The sequence below is a fragment of the Amphiprion ocellaris genome, chromosome 7 (genome assembly GCF_022539595.1).
Source record: "Amphiprion ocellaris isolate individual 3 ecotype Okinawa chromosome 7, ASM2253959v1, whole genome shotgun sequence".
NCBI classification, from domain to species: domain Eukaryota; kingdom Metazoa; phylum Chordata; class Actinopteri; family Pomacentridae; genus Amphiprion; species Amphiprion ocellaris.
Window position 1 is genome coordinate 2325060 of NC_072772.1, and position 23580 is coordinate 2348639.

A 23580-nucleotide genomic window follows, 5' to 3' on the forward strand; every position below is an offset into this window, starting at 1 on the left:
AGTCCCGATAAGTCCGCAGCGGTCGATCTGTAGTAGGATCACAATCATGTGATCGTCAGCAGGCAGCTGATGTAGTGTTCACTTGTAGTCATAGTTACAGTAATGCTGTGCCACTATCTCAGAACAATACAGAAATCTTTAACAAATCCATGTATCCAGACTATAAGCCACATCACTGCCAAAATCTGGTCCTTGTGGCATTTCTGAAATTCCCTCAAAATTTCATCCAAGTCTGTATTTGAGTAATGCTGCGCAAGGAAGAATAGACGGACAGACAAACATATGCTGTCACATAACTATAGTAAGAATAATAATAATAACAATAGCAATAATACATTTATGTTAGATCAAAAAAAGTGTGCACATGAAAAACTCTGTTATTTATAGATTACCTGCTGGGGTATTCAGGGTGTTTAGCTTTCACTGTGATTATCAGAGCTGAAAAAATATCTAAACTAATTGTCACTGATTAACAGGCAACCGGCAACTATTCAGTATCACGTACTGGTTTTCAAGCAAAAATGCAAAAATGGCTGGTCCCTGTTAATGGAATGTCACAAAGATCTTTGTTGGGACTTGGACGATTGGTGGGATGTAACAGAGAATTTAAAGATGCATTCTTGTTCTCTGGGAAATTGCAATAAACATGTTTCACTACATTTTGCCATTTTCTGAGCAAAATCAAGAAAGCAATCTGCAGATGATTTGAGAATGCAGCTCTCATTATGTTGGCTACACTACAGTTCAATATGTGAATGTTTTGGATGTAGCAGCTGTAAATTCCTTGCATATGAGGAAACTGACAAATTGTAGATTACAAAGTACATTTTAGAAGCAGCATGAAGCACTGTACAATAAAGAAAATGTGCATCTCTTGTAAAAAAAAAAAAAAAAAAAAAAACAGAATAAGTCTCTCAGAATAACTAAAGAATAGCCCCGATTATAATCACAGTTGGATTTGAAGTCAGGTGCAGGAATCCAGAAAACCTTGATGACAGAATTTGTCAGTGTTTTTTTGAAATCTGAGGCCAATAAAATTTGAGAATCGTTGAACTGTCATGTTACCACCAGCAAATGATGATTGTTTTTCAGCTCTCTTGTCAACATTGACGTCAAGACTACTGTGAATTATTTGATGCATTCAAATTATCACCTAATTTACTGCTATAATCGCTTTTTATTGCTTATTTATTATATGTAAAATTGTAATTAAAACTGGCACCAAGTGTTAAACGAAACCTCTAACATCACGACTTAACATCACTGTGCTTTGTCTCTGTTCGTCTGTGAGGCAGCAGATGTGAATGACACATGCATCGCGTTGGCAGCAGGGCTCAGGGCCTTGAAGTCACTTTGATTCTCTGCACCGCTCCTCAGATGAGAATCACTTGTCATGTTCAGTGGTCATCAGCAGAGTGTGTGAACAGCCCACCCAAATGGTAGAAAGTATGAGAATAGTGAAGCGCCATCGTTTGTCTTTTGTAATACACGGAATTGCCACAACTTCTTACAAGCCTGTCTGTGGCCCTTCAGGTGGGTAAATAATTGAATTTTAAGTGAATATCCACTGGTTAAGTCTTCATATGGAGGGACTTTTTGCATCTGCACATCTATTAAAAGCACTACATGCCAAACTGAACTCATCTGGAGGCAACATGTACAGCTGCCATGGTTTCACATATCTCTACAGGTGCACAATGCTGCCAGAAATAGCACTTCTTATTAGTTAGTGTAATTAAGACAGCTATGGGTGAAAGAAAAGTTGCACAGTGTGGGAGTTAAACAGAAAAGTGATTTTAAATCCGCTTCTTCTCCGTAGATCTGAGGCCCTCTAAAACATCTTCCTCTCCTGCTCATCGCACCATCTTTCAGCTCACTTGTGAAACCTATAAATACACATGTGCTAAAAGGGCTGTAGAAGCGGCGCCTGCTAATTCCCGACGCTTCATCTTATCATGGAGCCATTTAGCCTCTCTGAATGTGATGAACTTCACTGTGAGCGAGACTCTGTTGACAGCATCTCTCATCTTGGCAGAGCAAGGAGTTCGAGCTGCTGTGGCTGAGGGGAGAATCTGAGTGTGTTTGTGAACTAAAGATGGGAAAAGAGTATGTTTAGAGTCAGGTGTTGTTTTTTGATTTTTTTTTCCAATAACGTGGAGAAAGTTTATCCCATTGAAACCAACGTAGAAACTTTCTGCAGTAGTGCTTCTGATTCAGCCAGCTGATCAGTACAGTCTGTTCCTGAGTGACTCGTGCTATAGTAGCTACCAAGGTTAGACTGGTTCTGATTATTACCGCAGGATTTAAACTGTCTCTAATCACTGACTGTCGTGTTAACATTTATACTCTGTGATTAGAGCTTACTCCAACTTAGACATCTGATTACTGACTGTTTTCCTCAGAATGGATACGAAATGTGACAAGAAGATTTATTAGGGAGAAAAGAAAAACAAACATAAACTGAAAACCATGGAATAAAAAAATGTGAAGATTTTAAGACAGAAAGAAATTTGGTAAGGCTACTAATTAGAGTTCAGTGGGAAGAAAATAGTGCCTACAGAGAAATGTGATATACAAAAAAAAAAGAGACATAAAATTGACAATTTGCTGTCATTTCTACACAATAAATGAGAAAAAATAAGATCAGTCACATGGAGAATTTAAGTACATTTCCAGACTATGTATCAATGATTAGAACCTTCCAACATCTCAGATAGATAGATAGATAGATAGATAGATAGATAGATAGATAGATAGATAGATAGATAGATAGATAGATAGATAGATAGATAGATAGATAGATAGATAGATAGATAGATAGATAGATAGATAGATAGATAGATAGATAGATAGATAGATAGATAGATAGATAGATAGATAGATAGATAGATAGATAGATAGATAGATAGACAGACAGACAGACAGACAGACAGACAGACAGACAGACAGACAGACAGACAGACAGACAGACAGACAGACAGACAGACAGACAGACAGACAGGCAGATAGAGCAAAGTGCATCACGTCATCATGCCATGAATGCTGGGGGTATATCTCGTGAGAATGAAGGGAATTATTTGAACTAAATAACCACTGAGAAAAATTATTTAAAAGTTGCATAGATTTCAAGCAACTGCCTATTTGTCCAGGACTGGGCGCCCCAGCAAATTCAGCCCAAGAGCAGAGTGATGAAATTTAAGAGGTTTCATCACAGGATCTGCAGGTAAGTCTTGCAGCCATTGGTGTCAGAGGGCACGAGTCTGCAATCAGAAATAGTTTTCACAAATTTGGCCTGCGTTGGAGTTGAGCCAGCAAAAAAAAAAAAAAAAGCTGCCACTGTTTGGAGTACCCCACAAAAAATGTGGGGATTTGAAATCTGCAGTGAATGCAACTAAAATGCAAGAATGACCTCAACCATCTTGCTATGTCAGGATTTCTGCATAGCAGAGAAGCAAAAAATTTCAGCTAGCTTATGTCAGAGATCAGTGGACAATTTTACCCAATGCCTACCAACATTTTTTTATGCTAAAGTCCTAATAGTAGCTTCTGTTGGGCTACGGTCCACTGAGGAATAAAAATTGTTGCAATACAACAATTTAAATTGATAGTTATAGGTTAGAGCTAGAGCTTACTACATTTGCATTAAGTGTGATTTGAGGAAAATATTTTATTACAAATAGCATCAAATGACTAGTGTTAAGGAGCCAACCATGATGTTAAACTTAGAGCTCTCCTGTTTTGTTCGTTTGCTAGTATTCCATCTGATCGTCACGTCCGGGAATGTTGTCCATCTCCTTATCTGAACCCTAAAGTCCTGTTCTGGGGCCCCGCTAGCTCTTCTGGCTGCAGCTTTTTAAATGAAAGCTTCGGCCAAATGTGTCTCAGCTGTAGTTTTCAATGTGTAAAATAAAAATCAAACACTAAAAGCAGCACACACAGATACATCCTGAGGAATCTCCACAGTTTTACGTTCAGACCGCTTAAATATACTAAGATCACAGAGTTAGCAGAAGAAACAATAAGCAGCAGTAATATTGGGAGGAGGAGAAAATGCCCCGCTTCACGAGCACACTAATAATAGCTGTGAGGAGGGGGTTGGAGGGGGTTTATAGGAATCTTCACAGAGCAGGTTTCTGACTCTCACAGAAGGTTACTTAGAGATAAGAATATCCATCAAAGGAAGTGTGACAGTTATGACCAATATACAGCCAGATGTAGTGTGCATTAGCATTTCTTTGAATCACTTAAGACATGGAGTGCCATTATCTATTCAACCTGTGTAGCATTTACTTTGAGTGGGGGAACCATGAGGTCTAACAGTATGTACAAATACTTGGCCCTGAGTCACACATAATACATTTACAGAAAAAATAATATGTCAGTGAGATATAATGTGTGGCTGTAGCTGTTCATAATTCTGACCAGGTTTCTAATGAAGCATCTCAGGAAAGTAACTGTATGTTCTTTAACTTCTCCACTAATGTTGAACTGAGATAAATTTTAAAAAATGTTAATACAGTTGCACTGCAGAGCTCTTAGGTTAAAAACTGTGAGTCACCTGCTCTACATTCTGGTGTACCTAACTCATGAGTCCAGCCGCTAAGAGATGGGAGACTGCAGATGGAAAAGTTGCTGAAGTTTAGGCTAAGCAGAAAAGACATATTTGAGGATTAGAGGAATGCCTTCTGGTGCATAAGCACTTACATTTGAGGGGGAAAAAAGTCTTTTACTAACTAAATCTTAGGGGAAATCCAAACTATAGACTTCACCCTTTCTGCACTTGAGGTTTCTTTACCAGGAACACACTGTATCTGATAATAAAATGCCACCTTTTTTGCAAGTTGCAGGGTGTGGCACATTCAGTGAAGAATTAAAATTAATGTAGTATTCATTGTGTTTAATTTCTGTTGCATCAAATTTGCAGCTTAGAATATGTAGAACAGGTTCAATAACACCAGTGTCACTGATTTGTTTCTACAAGGCCTTTATTTGCTCCCCAGTTTACAGCTTGGATGAATTGGGAATAAAAAGTGCTCGTTTTTCAAATCTCACTGTGGCCTTGGGGTGGGGACAAGGAGCCTTGTGTATTAAAATTCTCCTAAATGTTTCTCATCCATAGAGCCAAAGGTTGTTCATTTTGACCTCACAGTTGTAGAGCTGTTAAATAAAATTAATGAAATTTGGGGATGTTCTTAAAGAATATTAATCAATTAAAAAAAAAAGACTAAATAATATGAATAACAATCTACAAGTACAATTTTTATACTAAATAATCATGTTTGTTAAGTCTAACTTGTTTATGAAGCTTTTGTGCAGAATTTGCACCAATAAACTTAACAAGATTTCTCATCTTACCACGTTTCTTCTTATACTGAAAATCTCGAACACAGGAACGAGCATAAATTTCTTTCATTTATTCAACCTGCAGCACCTCAGTGTTATAATCTTCTTTTATGTAAAAGAAATTTGCTGTTTCAATTCACTGTAGGTTTTGAATAATGTTGCCGGCTGATGCGCTTTAATATCCTGTGCTTATTACCTTAAATAGCTCGGTTGGTGTTAGACCTGTCTGTCAAGTTTGCAGGAATGGTGCTTCTGGGTTTGAGGACCGGATAGACGAGTGGATATTAAATCCAAAACTAAGAGTCGTGCATTATTCATATCTGGAAAGATATGCAGTTTCATTGGCAGTGCAAATGATGCACGCAGGCACAAAGCATCTTGTACAACAACTACATACCACAAGACACGAAGGTGCCAAGAAGCAACACCTGCAATATGACTCACTCACACTGTGATGTGTCAGTCATTTAGCTCAGAGTGAAATTCACTTCAATTAGCTGAAGCTGAATATCACTTTTTCCTGCACCGACTTTTCCCCCCTGAAATGCACTTAATGTCCTTGCATGTAAATTACAGGTACAAAAGAAATCTTGCTGAGTCTATTCTTATACAAGGAACACTACAGACTTGAAAATTTCTTGAAACAATGAAAATGTGAAGTTTTGTGTGTGTGTGTGTGTGTGTGTGTGTTAGTGCATGTGTGCATGTGTGCGTGCATGTGTGCGTGTGTGTGTGTGTGTGTGTGTGTGTGTGTGTGTGTGTGTGTGTGTGTGTGTGTGTGTGTGTGTGTGTGTGTGTGTGTGTGTGTGTGTGTTTAAACAAAGAAAGAGCAACCAGAGGAACTATTGCCTAGCAACATATTCTGCCAACAAGGGAAGCAGGGCAGGGTGGTCTTTTTCAAAAAGGGCAATGAGTTCATTTATATTATTTATCCTTTATTATTATTATTATTATTATTATTATTATTATTATTATTATTATTATTATTATTATTATTATTATTTCTTTTCTTTTTTCAGTGTGTGGACCAGAGGACTGTGTATACATTTTGTTTTTAAGTTCAGTTTCAGGGATTTTGAGGAATTTAAAAATAGGCAGCATTTGATATGAATATCATAATATGCCAATGCAAGATGGTGCTGTTGGTTAAATGTGTCTGTTGTAGTGACAAATCTAATCATTTCTGGTTTTATACTGCCACCTGCTGTTTATTTCCAAGAATTCAAGCAGCTGCTGCTTCTTTTAAACAAAGACAATGAATAAAACTCCATACTAACTTGTAATCATTGAATCTTACATGGATAATTTGATGTCAGCAATACGAACCTCATTACAGAGGATAGTGTTCTGTCAAAATTCAGGTTTAGCAAACACTATTCTGCTCATGTCTTCTTTAATTTTGCACTCAGTGGTTCTATATGTGGAAATTTGTTTTGGGAATCAGTATTGATTCAAAGGAGCGTTGGTAGTAGATATTAAAAAGCACATTGGCTCTATGATGTTCAGGCATTTCCTGTCTGTAAAAGATGCATCTTCCGCCCTGATGCCCTTGTAGTGAATTGGAAAGCAGAGGATTCCCTCAGTGTGGTCTTACAGGCAACAAGCCTTTGTCACGGATGCACATTTTGAGACATGTTTTTGTTTTTTATTTGTGCTGTGGTTGTTGTCTGCTGGTCCTGCATCACCAGACACCTTTAAAATTGGTTTTGTTTAAGAACCAAAATGTGTATTTTTGCAAGATTTCGATCTTTATAACTAGAAATCATGTGAACATTCACACATTTTTGGTGTTTTGGTTACTATTTACAGATGTTAGCTGTGCAGTTTTAGATTTCAAAAGTTCATTGGCCTAATGAGTTAAGTTAGTTTTGATTTATTTTTGCTTAATTAGTTTTTTTTAAATTATGCATTCCACAGAATACCAATCAAACTGATGTTGGGTTATTTGTTTTGGAAATGGTTTTTGTGTATTTTTGCAAATGAACTCATTAATTCCTGCATTTGTGTCAGACAGCAGGCAGCCATTGGGTTCCATCTGCTAGCACATAGCTTTGAAATCAGTGAATATCCTGCTGAAAACTTCTGAAGTCTTTCACACTGAACAAGTCAGCATTAAAATATTATAACTGTGAAATAATTAATTTTAAGTGCAGATTAATTTTGCAAAACCTGCAGTATTTACACTCAAAATGATACCTCTGACAAAAAATAATGTAGACTTGATGTTCATTTTGATTCACAAATCATGCATGTTTAAAAAGCCTGAGTATTGGTTTTCCCATTGTAAGTAAAGTAATATAATAAAGTCATAGATTCTTGCAATGGAAAGAAATACTACATTCACCTTCCTAGCCCATAGCAGAGTGATTTGGAAAATGCTTTGCTGTGTTGTAATGATAAAGACTAATTAACAAAATCAGCAATGGTAGAAATCAACTAATTACTTTTGCTCAAAATCTGTATTTAAGTGCAGCTAGGTCAGTTTATTTATGTAGCATATTTGAACATTTACCAAAATGCTGCACAACACCAGACCAATCAAATGATTAAAACAATTTAAAGACAAGATAAGTCAATTAAAACCAATAAAATATTTAAACCATTACAACAAATGAAAATCAAATCATTGTAGGATAAAAATACACAAATTGAAACTTGATCTAAAACAGAAATGTATAAAATAATAATTAGGTATGGCACATTCTGCACCTTTAGCACTTCTCATACTGCTACTCTGCCTTCTTTTATAGGAAAATATGGTTCTTTTTAGTGAATGTATTGGATTACTGGTTACTTCCAGATTAAAAACTTGATTAAAAAAACATAAGCTTATGAAATGCACCACTTAAAAAAAATAAAGCCAAAAATATATAATTAAACTAAACGGTGGTGAAGCTTTTTGGTTTGCGGCGTAAAGAAATTACATCTCAGATGCTGATGAGTTATCAGTTTCACCAAAGTAACTTTTTTCCTTGAAGCCTTTTTGACATTTTCTTTTAAATTACTATTCGAAAGCAGCAAAATTTGTCACATATCTCCTCATGAGAGACTTGTCAAAGTAAATCAACTTGCAGCTATCGTTCACCTGCTATAAATATGGCTGAGCTCTAAGTTTCCAGCAGAACATTGCTGACTAAGTAGTACTGCGATACACATGGCATCATAACTAAGCAAAAGTGCCAGAAGTCAATTGTTATTCTGAGCAAAGAGGGTCTTTGTCAGTGTCAAATCAAAGCTAGACTGAAGGTTTCTGAGGGGGCAGCGAATGTCACTCTAACACTTTGTGGAAACTGGCTCAGTTGTATCTAAAGCACGATCGGGCAGATGGAAAGTGGCTGCATCATCAGAACATCAACACATCAAGCTTTGTTCACTGAAGGATAGAAAAGCAGCATCAACGTTGGTAAATAATCTGCCAAATAAATAAGAAAAGACTCCAATCAAGTCCAAGCAAAAAAAAAAAAAAGATAAAAAGGCTAAAGGATGGTACTGGTCTCAAAAGCACTTCTCAGGAGGGGAAATAAGGCCATACATTTTAGGTGGATTAGGACATAGGAGCATTTCACAGTGGCTGATGCAAAAAATAAGTCTTATTAACTGAAAAATCTAAGTTTGAGATCTGCGGCAGTAACAGAAGAGTGTATGTAAGGAGACGAAAAGGAGAGAGATGTAGTCCATTCTTCAGAGACATGCACCACCTAATGGCTTGCATCTTCATAGACAAAGATTCATACTTCAGCAAGAACATCAGCTCAAACACACCTGAAGGCATTAACTTCAAGGCCAAAGAAGACCAAGGAGTTCTGACTGTCATGGACTTTCCTCCCCAGTCAGATGACCTCATCTGTAACGAACATGAACGGCACACTTAAAGACTGAGAAAGCCAAACATTCCAGACAACAGAAGAAGCTCTTTGGATCATTGTCCGATCAGGTTGGGATAACAGGGCTATCAGTTGGGTTTGTACACACTTGTGGAGTCCATGCAACTCAAATGTATACTGACATTACCACAAAAGCAGCCGCAAATACGAACATGTTCTCAAGGATTCGATATTTCATTCAAACAAATGAGCTAATATCATTTATACCAAAAATGTAGTGGATTAATGTAGTGGCTATTTGAGCTTATGCAGGATGTGGTCACAAATAGCTAAAAATAAAAGCTAAAACCAGTCTCTACCTTTACCTCACTCATTCAGTTGCCTAAATCAAAAGCAGTAATTTCACTCTGCTCTTAACATATCTTTGAAGAGCCATGTAACTGTAAATAAATAAGAAGTAGCTCCACCTTTAACAGCTATAACAATAAAATGCTGCTTAGGCATTGATAACTTTTCTGCAGAACCTAAACTGGGACACCTGATAAACTGGAACAGTAAAGCTTTGCAATGAGTATCTTTTCCAGCAATACATAATCAGTGTTTATGCATTATGTTAAATTTGCTAAACTCACAAGTATCTAAAAACAAAAATTTAAATCAAGTATTGATTCTAATTTATTTTCTAATGGATGTAATTATGCATCAGACTTAATATGAATCAATTTTATACTCCTTTTGCTCCTTTAAAAGGTGTCCAGAGAACAATCTGGTTCTGAACTCCACAATAACAAAAGAACTTGTCATAGATTTTGGAAGAAACCATGCAGACCATTATCCGCTACCCATCAATAGAGACTGTGTGGGAAGGGTCATTGCCTTCAGGTGTCTGGGTACACACATGAACAAAGATCTCTCCTAGACTATCAACACCACAGCAGCAGTGAAGACGGCACAACAGCGAAAAGCTTTTACCGCTGCTCTGTCAAGAGCATGCTGGTATATTGTAGGGCAGGAGAGCCCTCCAGAGGATCATCAACACCACCAAGGATCATCAGCTCTTCACTGCCTTCTTTAGAGGACTTATTCTGCTCTCGCTGCCTCAGTAGAGCAGCAAACATTCTTAAACCAATCCGTCCTGGACACCATGTGTTTGAAGAACTACCTTCAGTTAGATGCTTCAGATCCAGCAAATCACAGACAAAAACATTTTAAAAAACAGCTTCTACCCCACAGTGATAAGAGAACTGAACTCAAACACTGTCACTAACCACCTGGACCTGACTGCCTACTAAGTATCTATTCACTTTGTTTTTATTTATTATGCACTAGAAGATTGACCAATTTTGCTGCAAATTTCAATTACAAGATATTCTATACAATTCTATTAAGTGAATATTTTATTAGTGTCCCATTTTAACAATATTCAACTGACAAAATGAGACACTAATAAAGTTTTCACTAACCCTGCCCTTACTGATTTTAATAAGAAAAAAGTTTTTGAGGATCACAAAATACATCAAATCCATTTGTTCTGAAACATGTTTTCACCATGCTTTATTTGCCTAGTTAGAAAGTACTACCACTAACTACTAGTACTACTATCAATAAAAGCTCTAACTAGTTATTTGTGGGTGTTTTACTTCTTTTCCTTCCACATATATATATATAACAATTGTAATGAATATTAAAGACATGAATATTAGATTAGATTAAAACATGTAGGCTGCACAGTGGTCGGTGGTTAGCACTTTCGCCTTGCAGCTAGATCACAGCAGATAACAGAACGTTCACAGGGCACCAAAACCACAAGGGGGCGTGGGTCGCCACTTTCCCACGATGACATACGCTCAGCGTAGTGTGATGTAGAGGAGGAGGATGGAGGAGGAGGATGCGTTTTCTCCTCCCACCGCCTGTCAGCCAGAGTTCAGGGCTCAACCCCTCCCCGCTCCCGTCGCTATGGAAACTCGTAGATGGCAACATCCACCAGTCCGCTCTGCCCCCATCCTCAGAGCTCGGAGGTGCTGAGTGTGTGCAGCTGTAGCCGAGCGATGATACGCTGCAAGATGGCGATGGCGCGACTCGTATCCTGTTTGGCTCTGTACACCAGCCTAGGTGAGTTATCTCCTCAGTCTTTTTCTTTTTTTTCATTTTCCCACGGAGCTAAAACCGAAACGGACTCCCCCTAAGAGCGGCTGCCGTCTGTTAAATCTCCGCTGTAACGGAGCTGCCAGCGCTAACCAGACGTTAGCTTGACACAAACCGGCTGAGAAATGTCAAGACAGCGTCACTTTGGTGTGTTATAGGGATTTATCTGGCGAGTTTTTTCCCCCTTCTTTTCTTTAAACGTGTTTACACACTGAAACAAACGTTACGTCCACGCTGGAAAATGACGTAATTTTTTAAATTGACGTTACATTATTGTTTTAGTATAGAAACGTGCAGCCAAATCCCTCGCTCAGCTAGCTCGTGTGTTTACTTTTTCTTTGGAAATTTCCAGAATGCAAACAAAGCAAGTTTGGTGTTAAAAGAAAAGGACAGCCACATGACGAGGGAAGGCCTGTAGGAGCATCACAGAACATGCATGCTCTCTGTGGTTAAAATATCTCAAATCCAGGGTTTAAATGAGCAGCTTGAACCCCGTTTTGTTTTACCTCACCTTTCCATCATCACGTTGTGATTGATGATGTGGTGTTATCACTGAGGCAGGTCAGCTGCAGCGATGTTGAGGCTGCAGGATGGAGGCGATGTGCAACAACAGCTGGAGATTTGGGCTGATCAGATGCACACATTGGCAGTAGGTGGACGCATCAGGAAGGTGCTGAACTTTTGAACCAGGTGCTCTGAAAGCTTGGATCAAACACCTAAGCGGCTGACAGGAACAGATTCATTTGTTCTGCTTTTGACAGTGTGTTTTGGCTCTGAACCTCAGGACTAACAATGCAGTTGATCCAGATGGTAAATGCAGCTTACGACTATAGTAGCAGGAGAAATTATAAAAATTCTGTTTGTTTTAAAGTGTAAATTTAATAAAGTGCTAAGCTAGTGTTTTAGACTGTTAGGCTGGAATAATGAACAAGAACAAAAATGAGCATTGTTGAATTCATGCTTGACACACATTTGTGCATGAAAATGCATTATTTTGTTTGACTTAAGATGAAAATAATAGATTTTAGGATTTGGGAGTAAGATGTTAATCCTTTAACATCCAGTTTCCTTAAATATTTCCCTTTATGTAGCTTTAAAAATGAAAAACATGTTATTCTCCACTGAGAGTATCACATGCAGTGTACACTCTCCAGCTAGCTCCATATTTTAAGTAATATGATGCTTGCATTAGGACTGCAACTGATAATTATTTTCTTGATTGATTTATCTGCCGACTGATGGATACTTTTTTGTCACAAAACATTGTCACAAAACTGAAAAATTTCTGTCAAAATTTCTCAAAACCCTCCTGCAAACCCCAATATATTTAGTTTTCAATAATATACGACAAAGAAAGGCAGCAAATCTTCACATTTGAGAAACTGATATCAGAGAGTATTTGGTATTTTAGTGTTGAAAACTGTTAAACAGTTGTCATTGCAGATTAATTATCTGTCAGTAGACTGATCAGTTGATAAAAAGTGAAATAATCAAAGCCTAAACTCTATCTCTTGATGGCTACAACACTGCATGAAATGATATTATTATTGACAGCCAACACATCTTGTAAAATTTGGGACTTCCACTTCAATTTGTCATTAGTTTGTGTTGTCTGTTTGCTCATCAGGACAGTGCAGCCATACAAGTTAAACATACTGGAGCTACATTTTGTCTGTCTTTCCTGCGGTGACATTTTCTTCATCCGTGTCGCATGCGTAGCCTTGAGTGCCTTTTAAAAAAAAACACAAGGGCAAAACACAGCTCACGGGTGTCTTTCTTACATCCCCCTCAAGTGCTTATGATATCATGCCTGTCGCAATCTAATCTACTGGAGTGATTAGTTGTTATTACACAGTTGCTCCAGTATGCTGTGAATCCCAGTGGTCCTCACTCCGTCCTACAGCCTTCAGCATATTTGCTGCGACTGCACTGGAATGTCTGGGAAAAAGCTTTTTATAGATGCACTGAATCAACAACTTTTGTTGTAGCGATGGGGATGGGTGGTTGTTTTCATATTTAGCGCATAAGAGGATTGCAGAATGTGGCTATTTAAAAGCAGGTTTCTGTTTAGAATGGGCTATGGACCTACTTTGTCTGTGCACTACAATAACAGAGGGATTAAAAATGAGCCCGTGTTTGTTTTCCAGCAAATGCTGAGATTATTTTCATAATTCAGAAATATTGTCTGCTCTTCAGCCTAGATTGTGTCACGGGGGGACCAAGCACTGTTGTGCAAATGCTTTTATTCTAAGCTCGTATTAGTAATTAGTTTCACATTGTCTTGTTAATTGACTGTGGTTATTCTTTCTCACGGCCTACTTTTTGCTTTGTTAAGGCAAGGATGAGAAGAACCTTTAATAAGCTCATGTTAGCACTGTGCCTGGTTGTGCAATTGGAGCATTTAGTTTAGATTTTGGACACCCTGATATCCATGCAGTGTACTAACCCCACTTTCATTTATTGTGCAATGCGAATAACAAGGGCTGCAAACTTTTATTCAGGCCACATGGATGTTGGGGGAGGTGACAAGCAACAAAGGTCATCCCCAAGGACCTTTTGTCAGTGTTCCAGAGAGCTTATGAAAACAGATGGGCTCTAGCGAATCTTAAGTGTCTCTGGTAACTTAGAAGAACACATTGCACAACGGTAAAATTGTGAAAGCAGTTTCTTTTTCTTACAGGGTGCACTTTGAATGTGTAAGATTTAATGAAATAGTTAACATTTAAAGGAGCTATAGATAACTGATGTGGCTTCAGACTGTCTGAGCACATGGAAGAAACAGTTGAAAGACTAGTTCTAAGGCCTGGTACGTACACAACGCCGAGGGAGCGTTTGTTGGACGAGCTGTCCTCGTGTCTCTCAGGATGTCCAGTCACAGCTGGGGTAAAAATAGCCATTGATGTACAGGGTGGGAAAGTCAGCAACAGAGACGGAAGCTGAGACCTGGGAGTCAAATCTCATCAGTGTCCGCAGCTGTGCTGATATGACCGGATGCTTTGGCAGGAGCCACGTTTTCATCATTTCCAGGCCGAGTGTCAGCCATATAATACGCAGGCTCCCGTTGACTCCCCGACACGCTGCACATCTCAGGGTCACTTGTGCGCGAGCATAGCTGCTTTGTAATAAAAAAAAAAAACTCGGAGTTAGTCAGCGCACAATGCCTCGGGAGAACTGGAGGGGGACGTCTTGTTGTATTCAAGGGCTGCTGAGATGATTATTATTGTCTAATTTCAGCCTTCATTTGAAAGCATTTATACTGCCCCCACTGGGAGCTCGAACGCCTCCATTACTCAACATGGGTGCTGTTAGCTGCATGTACACCCAGCAATTACTGCGTTTGGAAGAGATAGAGACAAAAAATGTTGAGTATAGGGTATCAGCATGGAGGCAGAAATACACCTAATTATCCTTAGCCTTTTAAAATACACTCATTGTTGAATTATTTGCCCATATAGAATAGTCATTTTCTTAATTTGTCATTGGACTACACACCTCTCTACCCTACAATTCACTTAAATTTGCATTTGGCTGTCCCGAATTTGACAAAACTCGTAAATTACGCCTCTTGCCATTAATATCTGACATTTACTAAATAACACTGATTGCTTTAAGCAGTTTGTTCAACCATGGAAGTTAAAAGAAGTGCATCTCATGTGTTGTGTTTGTGCCAGAGGGAAACCAAGACGGTTGATTAAATAAGGTTCAAATGTAAGCACATTCCCACTGTTTTATTTTTGTGCTGCTGATTTGATTTGTTTGGGGATTTTTGCTAAATTATTTATTTTGCGAACCTCAGTGTAAATTAGTGTCACAATTTAGTGTGGAAGCTCTTCTGCTAAACCTGAAAAAATACATTTAAAAATTCATATCACGTAATCTTGAGTGTGTGGCTTTTTAACAACAGTGTTAAAGTAACTGAATGGATAAACTGTATACCCCTTCACCAAAATTGTCATTTTTTTTAAGGAGTAAATGCTTTTAGAGCACATTGTCCCAAATACTGAGATGATTTGTTTGTTAAAAAAAGAAATGGGCACACTCTGCTCTAATGGGTGACACATCATTGACCGATTCCAGTTGTTCCTCAGAGGCATATCGTCATCTGAACACTAGTGAGATGTAGTGAAGTAATGATGCAGATACTCACATTCTAACATCAGCTGTATCTTTGGCAGAAATCACACATCTCCACGCACCTTCTGTCTGGATACACTGCCTCTGTCTTGTCTTTTTTTAGTTTTTATCATCAGAGTAGTTTGTAGCATAAAATATACATACTTGACAGTTAATTTGACACTTCACAATCAATTGATTGTTGTACATCTACTGTATTAAAGCTACTGTTCTGGTGAATTCTCCTTATACTCTCCTAACATTCATATAAAAATTTGGAGGTTAACACTTTGACCTCATCATCCATTATTTCATTTCAGATGCATTGTGCTGAATTAAAGCCAATTTTTTTTTTTTTTAAAAATGGGTCACTGTTCAAATATTTAGGCATCTTTATAGTGATCTTTTTATAGCAGTAGTTTAACATTATGAACCTGCTCTCTCTTGCAATGATTCATCACCAGCCAAATTATTATCTAATTAAGCTCCACAAAAGAAACCGATTAATTACTAAAGCCAGAACATTTCTACAAAGAGTTTATTCCAAAAGCTTCTTCTGTGCAGTACGCATGCTTCATCAAACTACAGAACTTGGACATTTTGGCCCAAAGCATCACATTTTTTTAACAGAAAAGGGAAGTAATTAATGAGATATGTTCACCTCAAATCACATCCCAAGGCTTTTGCACTCGCTGTATTTATCAGTCTAATCCACTGTTTATTAGGCAATGTGCCCGCTTGATAATGTCTGCTAATGAAAATGCCTGTGTGTGCAATCAGGGTTACTCAGCATTTAATGTCTCTCTTCCTTTTTTTCCCCACAGGCCACATTCCATCATCACTGGGAGTAATCCTCCGAACCACGGACAAGATTGTGTGGGCAAATGAGTTTGAGTGTAAGTTGCTGGAAAATTACTCCAACCTATTTAGCCAAAGCACCTTTTCTTTTCCTGATCTGGGCTCCCTTTCCTCCTGCATTCTCACGCGTTCTGTTTTCTCCCCAGCCATCGAACTGACCTGTTTAATAGAATCCATCTCAACAAACAACCCGAGGATTGAATGGAAAAAGATTAAAAACGGTGTCCCCAGCTATGTGTACTTTCAGAATAAGATATCAGGTAAACCTCTTGGAAATTCACTTTTTTTGCCCATGAAAACCCATCAATTGGTAGAACACAGCATTTCAAAGCAATGTCTCAGGACTGAAAGCTTAGCTGAATGAATGGTACCTTGAAAGAAGTTGGCACTGAGTTCTGTTTTTTAACTGTGAAGTCACGCTGTGTATTTGAATGAGCCATTGTAAAGTGTTTTTTTTCCTCTCAAAAGGGGACTTGGAGCACAGAGCTCAGCTCAGAGAACCAGCCAACATTCTGATCTTCAACACCACTCGATCAGACACTGCAGAGTACCGCTGCGAGGTGGCCGCCATCGATGATCAAAGGGACTTTGATGAGATACTTATTAGTCTTGCAGTCAGAGGTACGAAGAGCCGATACTTAGCATGTCCCTGACCTGCTCATGACTGACTGAAACTTACTGCACGTCTATATGTACACACACAGAAAATTGTACATTACTTTAAAAATCTAAGATTCACTTGCTTTTCTTTTCTTTTATGCTACTGAATAAATATTTAGGTTGTAGAGGATTGTTTTAGAAGAATGGTACAACATTTTGGGACATATGGGTATTCACTTTCTTACATGGGGTTAAGATGAGAAGAAAAACAAAGCCAAAATAAGCAGTTGCTATGAGGTTGTGAGGCAACCAGCTGTTGTCTTTTGTGGTGCTGGTGGTTTAATCAAATGGGCTGCTGGGATAGAAATGTAAGTGGTATAACACCCACTGCCTGCAGGGTAACAATTTACCCAGCAGTCTCAGCAAGGTGCAAACAACACGGAAAACGTGTGAAACTGTGTAAAACCGCACAAATCCAGGAGAATATCTGGAGCTTGTGGTGATATTGTAATGGTTGGAAAGAGGGGGGCAGTCAATAGCACTACCTGCAGGAAAGAAACTGTTTGGCTGCAAAACACATTTGCTTCATCACAGTCAGTAGGAAAACATTACGTATCACTCGATAGCAGTTCTCTTTGAGCAGTCACCATGGACTGTCTGGCAACACACTTCACCTCAGGAAGCCCAACCTTGTCTTTAGACATGGTGCCTGAAGCAGACGCTGGCCTGCACACAGAGAAACCCAAATAAATGAGTGCCAGCAGTGTTGGCTCACTATAAAGGAGAAATCTCTCCAACTTGCCCACATGTAACCACAGACAATCACTGTCAAGTAATGGTGATGATACAGGTTTATCCTGGTAAAGAAATATCAATCCTGTAATATAAGTCTCTGTAAAAAAGCATTGCCTAAGATGTTGTGTGGCTCTGCTGCTTGTTAAGGTATAAAATATATGAAAAAAAAAATCTAAATTTCCTAAGTTTCTGAAAAAAACTTTACATCCTTGCTGGTGGAATTTTAGCCTGCAGTCCTTTAGTAGCAGTAGTAGGCTGTGTAAACATTGCATAATCTGCTGTGGGCTGATGTGAGTCTGTGTCTGTGTGCAGTCAAACCTGTTGTACCACGGTGCAGCGTGCCAGAGGCAGTCACAGTTGGAACGTCTACAGAGCTGCGATGTCTGGAGAACGAGGGCTTCCCTGCTCCTCAGTACCGCTGGTTCCACAACAACGAAGAGCTTCCTCAGGATCCCAAAAACAGCCCGAGGTTTATCAACTCCTCCTACAGCATCAACCCCGACACCGGAGGCCTGGTAAGAAAGAATAAGGCATATATGTACTTATTATTTCCACAGTTACTACTTGAAGCAGTGGCAACAATCAGTGTTTATTATTACTATATTATTAGAAATCTTCTTCCTGGCTGCCTGTTCTGTTTGTGGATGGAAGTCTTTAGCATCAAGGATTCTCAATTACAGCTTATCTAATGCAAATGTGAACAGCTTAATCTGAATAAAACCTTAACCGTCTTATGACTAATAGCAGGATTAGTCGTGTGCGTGTAAAGATAGCCAGTGAGGAAGCTTAATGAAACACTGGCATATGATGGGATGTAATTATGCATGCAGCCAGCTGATGTATTTATGGTTTACTTTAAAGACATCGTTGCAAGGTAAAAGTGATATCCAGCACGAATTCAATCATGTTACAAAACATAATATAGTAATAAAATGTTACAACACTATTAAAGACAATCAGTCTTTAGAACGTCATAACATTTACCTACAGTCAAATGTCTTTTAGCATTTTGTGGACCATTCAGCTATCCAGCTAAAAAAAATGTCCTAAAAATGTCTTCCCAGAAATTTCGTCGAGTGAGGAAGGAGGATGCAGGAGAGTACTACTGCCAAGCAAAGAATGATGCAGGACATGCCCAGTGTCCCCCACAAATAATGGAAGTCTGTGAGTGACGTGCACACATACGCAGTGTCGTGGACACCATTTGAACCCTGAAGGCAAAATCAGGATGTGGAACTCATGAAAAATAGAAAACTAGACATTTGGCAGTCGAATCCTGCAAACACATCTAATAAGGGACACAGGCAATGACAGCAAAGAAGCAAAATGTACAAAGACAGAATGAAGGTAAAATGTACTAAAGTAGCTGGCAGGAACTGCAAAAACTGTAATGAATCTATCCTTTTTACATGCAGCTTTATTTTTAGCTTTCAGTCGGAGGTTGGGATCATATCATAAAGCACACGCACTTTAAGCAAGGTACGTCACGGACGTGTAGAGTCTCACAAGGTCAGTAGTGTCTTCAAGTGTGGTGGTGTTTCACAGGTTACAGTGAAAAGAATCCACCTAAACATACCACTGATGTGATATTTATGACTCTGTGGTGACATGCTTGTATAGCCCAATATCACAAATCACAAATTTATCTCTAAAACTTCCACTCGGAAGCAGAAAAACTTCCTAAAGAAACTCTTTAACAAGAGGAAGTGAAGGAAATTTTATGAAAACTGACAGAGGAAGGATCCCCTCTTTAAGCAGACAGGCATGCCTGTACAGAAAAGCAACACGGAATAGTTACATGATAGAACGTTAAGTGGCAAAATTTTAAAATGGAAGCATGCAAAGAATAAAGGCTGCTTCACAATGTGCCACCGTGACCCAACCGGGTATGAGCAGAAGAACATTAATGGATAGAAGACGTCACCAGATAGCCGGAGCCTGAGCCACATGGCCACGTTAACACCATTAAGATGTGGAAACACAGAAGCAAAACTCTGGCAAATCATTCACACATTAAGAAAGGAACAAACACACAGAAATAAAGGCATTTTTTTCACTAATATTTCTCATGACTAAAGAAGCCTTGAAAAACACACAACTGTTCAACACTCAGCATTTTTGTTGTCAGTCCCCGAGCAGCAGTGACCCACGACTTAAACCAGGCCAAGCATACTGTGCATTCATCTTGTCAGCATGTCAGAATTGCTTCCATGTGGAGGCAGCAGAGAGACAAGAAAATCACCTAACCAGCTTGTCTTTGCAAACAAAACTTGACACAGAAAGGCCCCGGTTGGCCATGTTGCTGTGAAGTGACAGTGTTGACCACTGAGCTCCCTAATATTCTCATAATGTAGCAACATGTAGGTGACAAAAAGGAGAAGAGGGAATTGCAGGCAGGGCAGGATGCAGCAGTGCAATATAGTTGAATTTGTTAGTTAGGGAAGTTGTTTTCTGCTGCCAACATTATAGAAAAAGGAGCAGCAGCAAGTACTTGTGGCAACGTGTATGTTACAGAAAGTTGCATGACAATGCAATTGTAATACATAGTTTTCACCATTATAGTATCATGAAATGTCACAATTTGCAACCTTTTTTTTTTCCATCCACGACAAGATATCAGAGCCTATATATTTATTTGTTAAGGTGAGGGGGGGTGAACCCAAGCAGAGAGCACACAGAGGAGGGGGCGAGACTGGAGCAAAAGGTGGATTTACTGACAGAATATAAATCAGAATAAAGTGAGGGAGGGAGCTAGGGAGTTCTAAGGAAATTAAGGAAACTGAACTAACGGTGGGTGACGGTACCGGGAACCAGCGGTCCGGCCGACGTCTGGGTCTGGGTTGGTGTTGGTTGACGGTGGAGAGCGGGCAGGAGTGCCTCGTTCCAGGGGGGTGGCAGGGCAGGATGCACCAAGAACGAGGGGGGCACAGCAGGCAGGGACTTTCCAGGGCTGGTCGGGGATCCAGGAGCAGGAGGGGGAACGAGTCCAAAGGGGAGGAGGTCTGGTCAGGGCGGAATCCAGAGTACAGGAGACGGGAAGCGGGGCTGGTCGAACCGGGCAGCTGGGCCAGTGGAACTAAACAGAGAGGACAGGGTTAGTCAGAAAAACTCTCTCAAAAGAGAACACAGCTAGGTGCAGAGGGCTAGACAGACTGACTGCGTGAGCAGAGTTTATGATCTAGCAGGGTGTGAAGTGTGAGACCGGATTTTATGGGAAGGATGATCATCAGGTGTGCCCCACTGCAGCTGCCCGGAGTTCTGTGGATGAAGGTGGTTAATAAATGGGCGGCAGCTGTGGAGAACAGCTCCACCTGGCAGCAGAGGGACAGAGAGGGAGAGGGAAGGAGGTCAGGTGGAGGCTGAAGCGGGGACAGAGGAGGGGGCCCTGACATTATTAGGTTATCTTGCAACAAAAGGTACGTGTCAGTCAGTGTTTGATGTCTTGGTAAATGACTGAAATTATTTATTGAATATCAAAATCTTCTGCTGATCAGCTAAACTATTAATCAAGGCCGGATTTCAGCACAGAAACAGAAGTCATAATTTATGTCTGACGTAAAGGCCTTTGTACGTATTTTTTGGCCACCAAACTTTCTAAAACTCTCTCTGTGTCCTGTTGCAGATGACGTTGACATCCTTGGGATTTTCCTCAAGTCATTGGCTGCAGTGACTCTGTTCATCTGTGTGACTGGCTGCCTTTGTCATTCCCTTAAACGCGGATGCTTCCACAAAAAAGGTCACAATGAAAATAAGTGAGTACAACCTGCAGCCCCGAGGAAGAACAGAGGGGTCTTATAAAGTCATTATGACTGCATCAAAGATTTTGCATCTTATTATGCATTTCTTTGTGTGTATTTCAGCTACAACTGGCCAGCACAGAATGATGGCGTTGAATACGGTGATGCAGATGAGGTAAACAAAATCTTCACAGCATTTATTCCATGTGTTACTTAGTACAAAATAAAGGTTCGTTACACTAATTTCCTACCTCCTGTTTTTCACAGGGTCATTTCCGCCACAAGTCTTCCTTTGTCATCTGACAGGTGACACTGAGAATGAGAAGGAAACAAGACAACAACAAACACTGTTGAGGTTAATTTGCAACAATGATGCTCCTGTTGGTAATGTTTGAGGCGTAACATAGCACATTATTCTCTGATGCACATCAAAATCAAATCAACCAACTTGCCAAAGTAATTTTAATAAAATTTCATGGCACGGTTTATTGGTTTTTTTATATTGCCACAGATTTTTTTAAAATTTTCTTCGTATTGATTTCCATGAAAACATTTGGTTTTTACACCTTTTTTTTTTTTTTTTTTTTTTTTTTAAAACTCATTTTTGAACAAGATTTTCTCCAACACACAAATCATTTCAAAGCTGTGAAATTTGATATTTGGCCCACAGTGTCATCACAAAGGTTACTGTAAGCTACATTCCTTCATGGTTTTTTGAACAAATCCTTTTTTATAACTCCTGAACTTTTTACTGTGTACACTGAACTTATTTTACAAAACTCCTTTTCTTTGACTCTGTTCATAATACAAACATGTTCTTAGTTTGTTTCACATGCAGAAGAGTCAAAACGTGTTTTGTACATACTGTAGTTATGCAGACAATAAGTAGCAGACTGCAAAAGGCTGATCAGCTCAAACTCATAAGGCACAATTTATCAGCCTTTTATTATATTTACAGATGATAACACATATTTACAAGTATATGGAGACAGACTAAATTGTGAATTTGAATACCATATATCCCACAATGCTGCAAAGTCAATGTGTACTATAAAGGTGGTGAAGTATGATTTTTTTAGAGTGCTGTTTCTGTGTATACGTGACCTTTTGTGCTTTACTAATTATTTTGTGAGTATTGGACATATTGTCCAGGTTTGACTCAGTATTAAATGTACATAAATACATGCATTTTTTGATATTTTGATTTGAATGCATTGCACTCCATACCTTATTGTAAATACTGCATTAAACTGTTCGTCGGAAATAAATTTACAGTATTCACTGTTCAGTGTGTATCTGCAATGTTGAGTCTGTCAGTAACAACAGTATGTCATTTCAGACATTAGTGTCAATGATTTGTGTACCAACTCAGGAACTGTTTTAAAATGTTCACTGTTCATTTGATATTATTGCTATATGTTAATGTTATTTTGTTACTATTAAATACATTTGAACTGTAATTGTTTTGGAGACTCAGGTGTTTTGTTTTGGTACCGTATTGTCAGATTTTTTATGTGGAATGTGATTTTAAGAAAGGATTAACTTTACAGAGAGAACCGATAGTGGAAACATAATGTGGTTTCTATACAGTCAGTGAAGGGATAACTTTGCCAAAGCTATTGTACCAAAACTAGTAACTTGATGACATTTTTTAAGAGAGGCTTCTGTAAAAACAAGTCGGATTTTTCTGCTAATCACTCTACAGAATGCCAAGTTGAGCACATTGATACACACAGCAATTGTAACAAAATATTTCATTAATAATGTGTCAGACTCGGTGGTGGAAGACATATTAGGACACTTTATTCATTTAAAAATAGTTAATACAACACTGAATATGCACAGAAAAAGCATACATCGAAAAGTGTTGTAAAGTACATACACGTATGCAACACTTGCAAAATGTGCTAAATGTAAGCAGCATTTTAAATGTTGTAGAGGTTCTTTTAATGTCACCTATTACCTACCTACAGCTGGACAGTGTTTAGTCACTTTATCGGTTGCTAGATAATTTAACCTCCAAAATTAAACTTATCTTATGAATTCATTCATTTTTGTATGAGAAACAAGGTTCTCCATGCTGTCTTAGAGAAAAGTTTGGCTGAAACAGCAGCTTTGTGCTCAAGGACAAAACATTTCTGGAGTACAAAAGGGAGCCGGAGCAC

General features: G+C 38.8%; 2 protein-coding genes across 2 annotated transcripts in view; one reads left to right on the forward strand and one right to left on the reverse strand.

Moving 5' to 3' along the window:
- The window catches only part of igsf9ba (immunoglobulin superfamily, member 9Ba), a 100054-nt gene extending 81919 nt beyond the window's left edge, over positions 1 to 18135 (reverse strand). The window contains exon 1 of the mRNA XM_055012033.1: positions 17997 to 18135. The gene's annotated coding sequence lies outside the window, so the exon portion shown is untranslated. The remainder of the gene's footprint in view (positions 1 to 17996) is intronic.
- Positions 11120 to 22880, forward strand: jam3a (junctional adhesion molecule 3a). The gene is made up of 9 exons (XM_023265129.3): positions 11120 to 11279; positions 16250 to 16321; positions 16430 to 16543; positions 16752 to 16904; positions 17991 to 18193; positions 18743 to 18842; positions 21301 to 21430; positions 21539 to 21590; positions 21683 to 22880. The coding sequence occupies exons 1-9, from the start codon at positions 11138 to 11140 to the stop codon at positions 21716 to 21718; spliced, it is 1002 nt and encodes a 333-aa protein (XP_023120897.1). The 5' UTR covers positions 11120 to 11137; the 3' UTR covers positions 21719 to 22880.
- Positions 22881 to 23580: the final 700 nt, after the last annotated feature.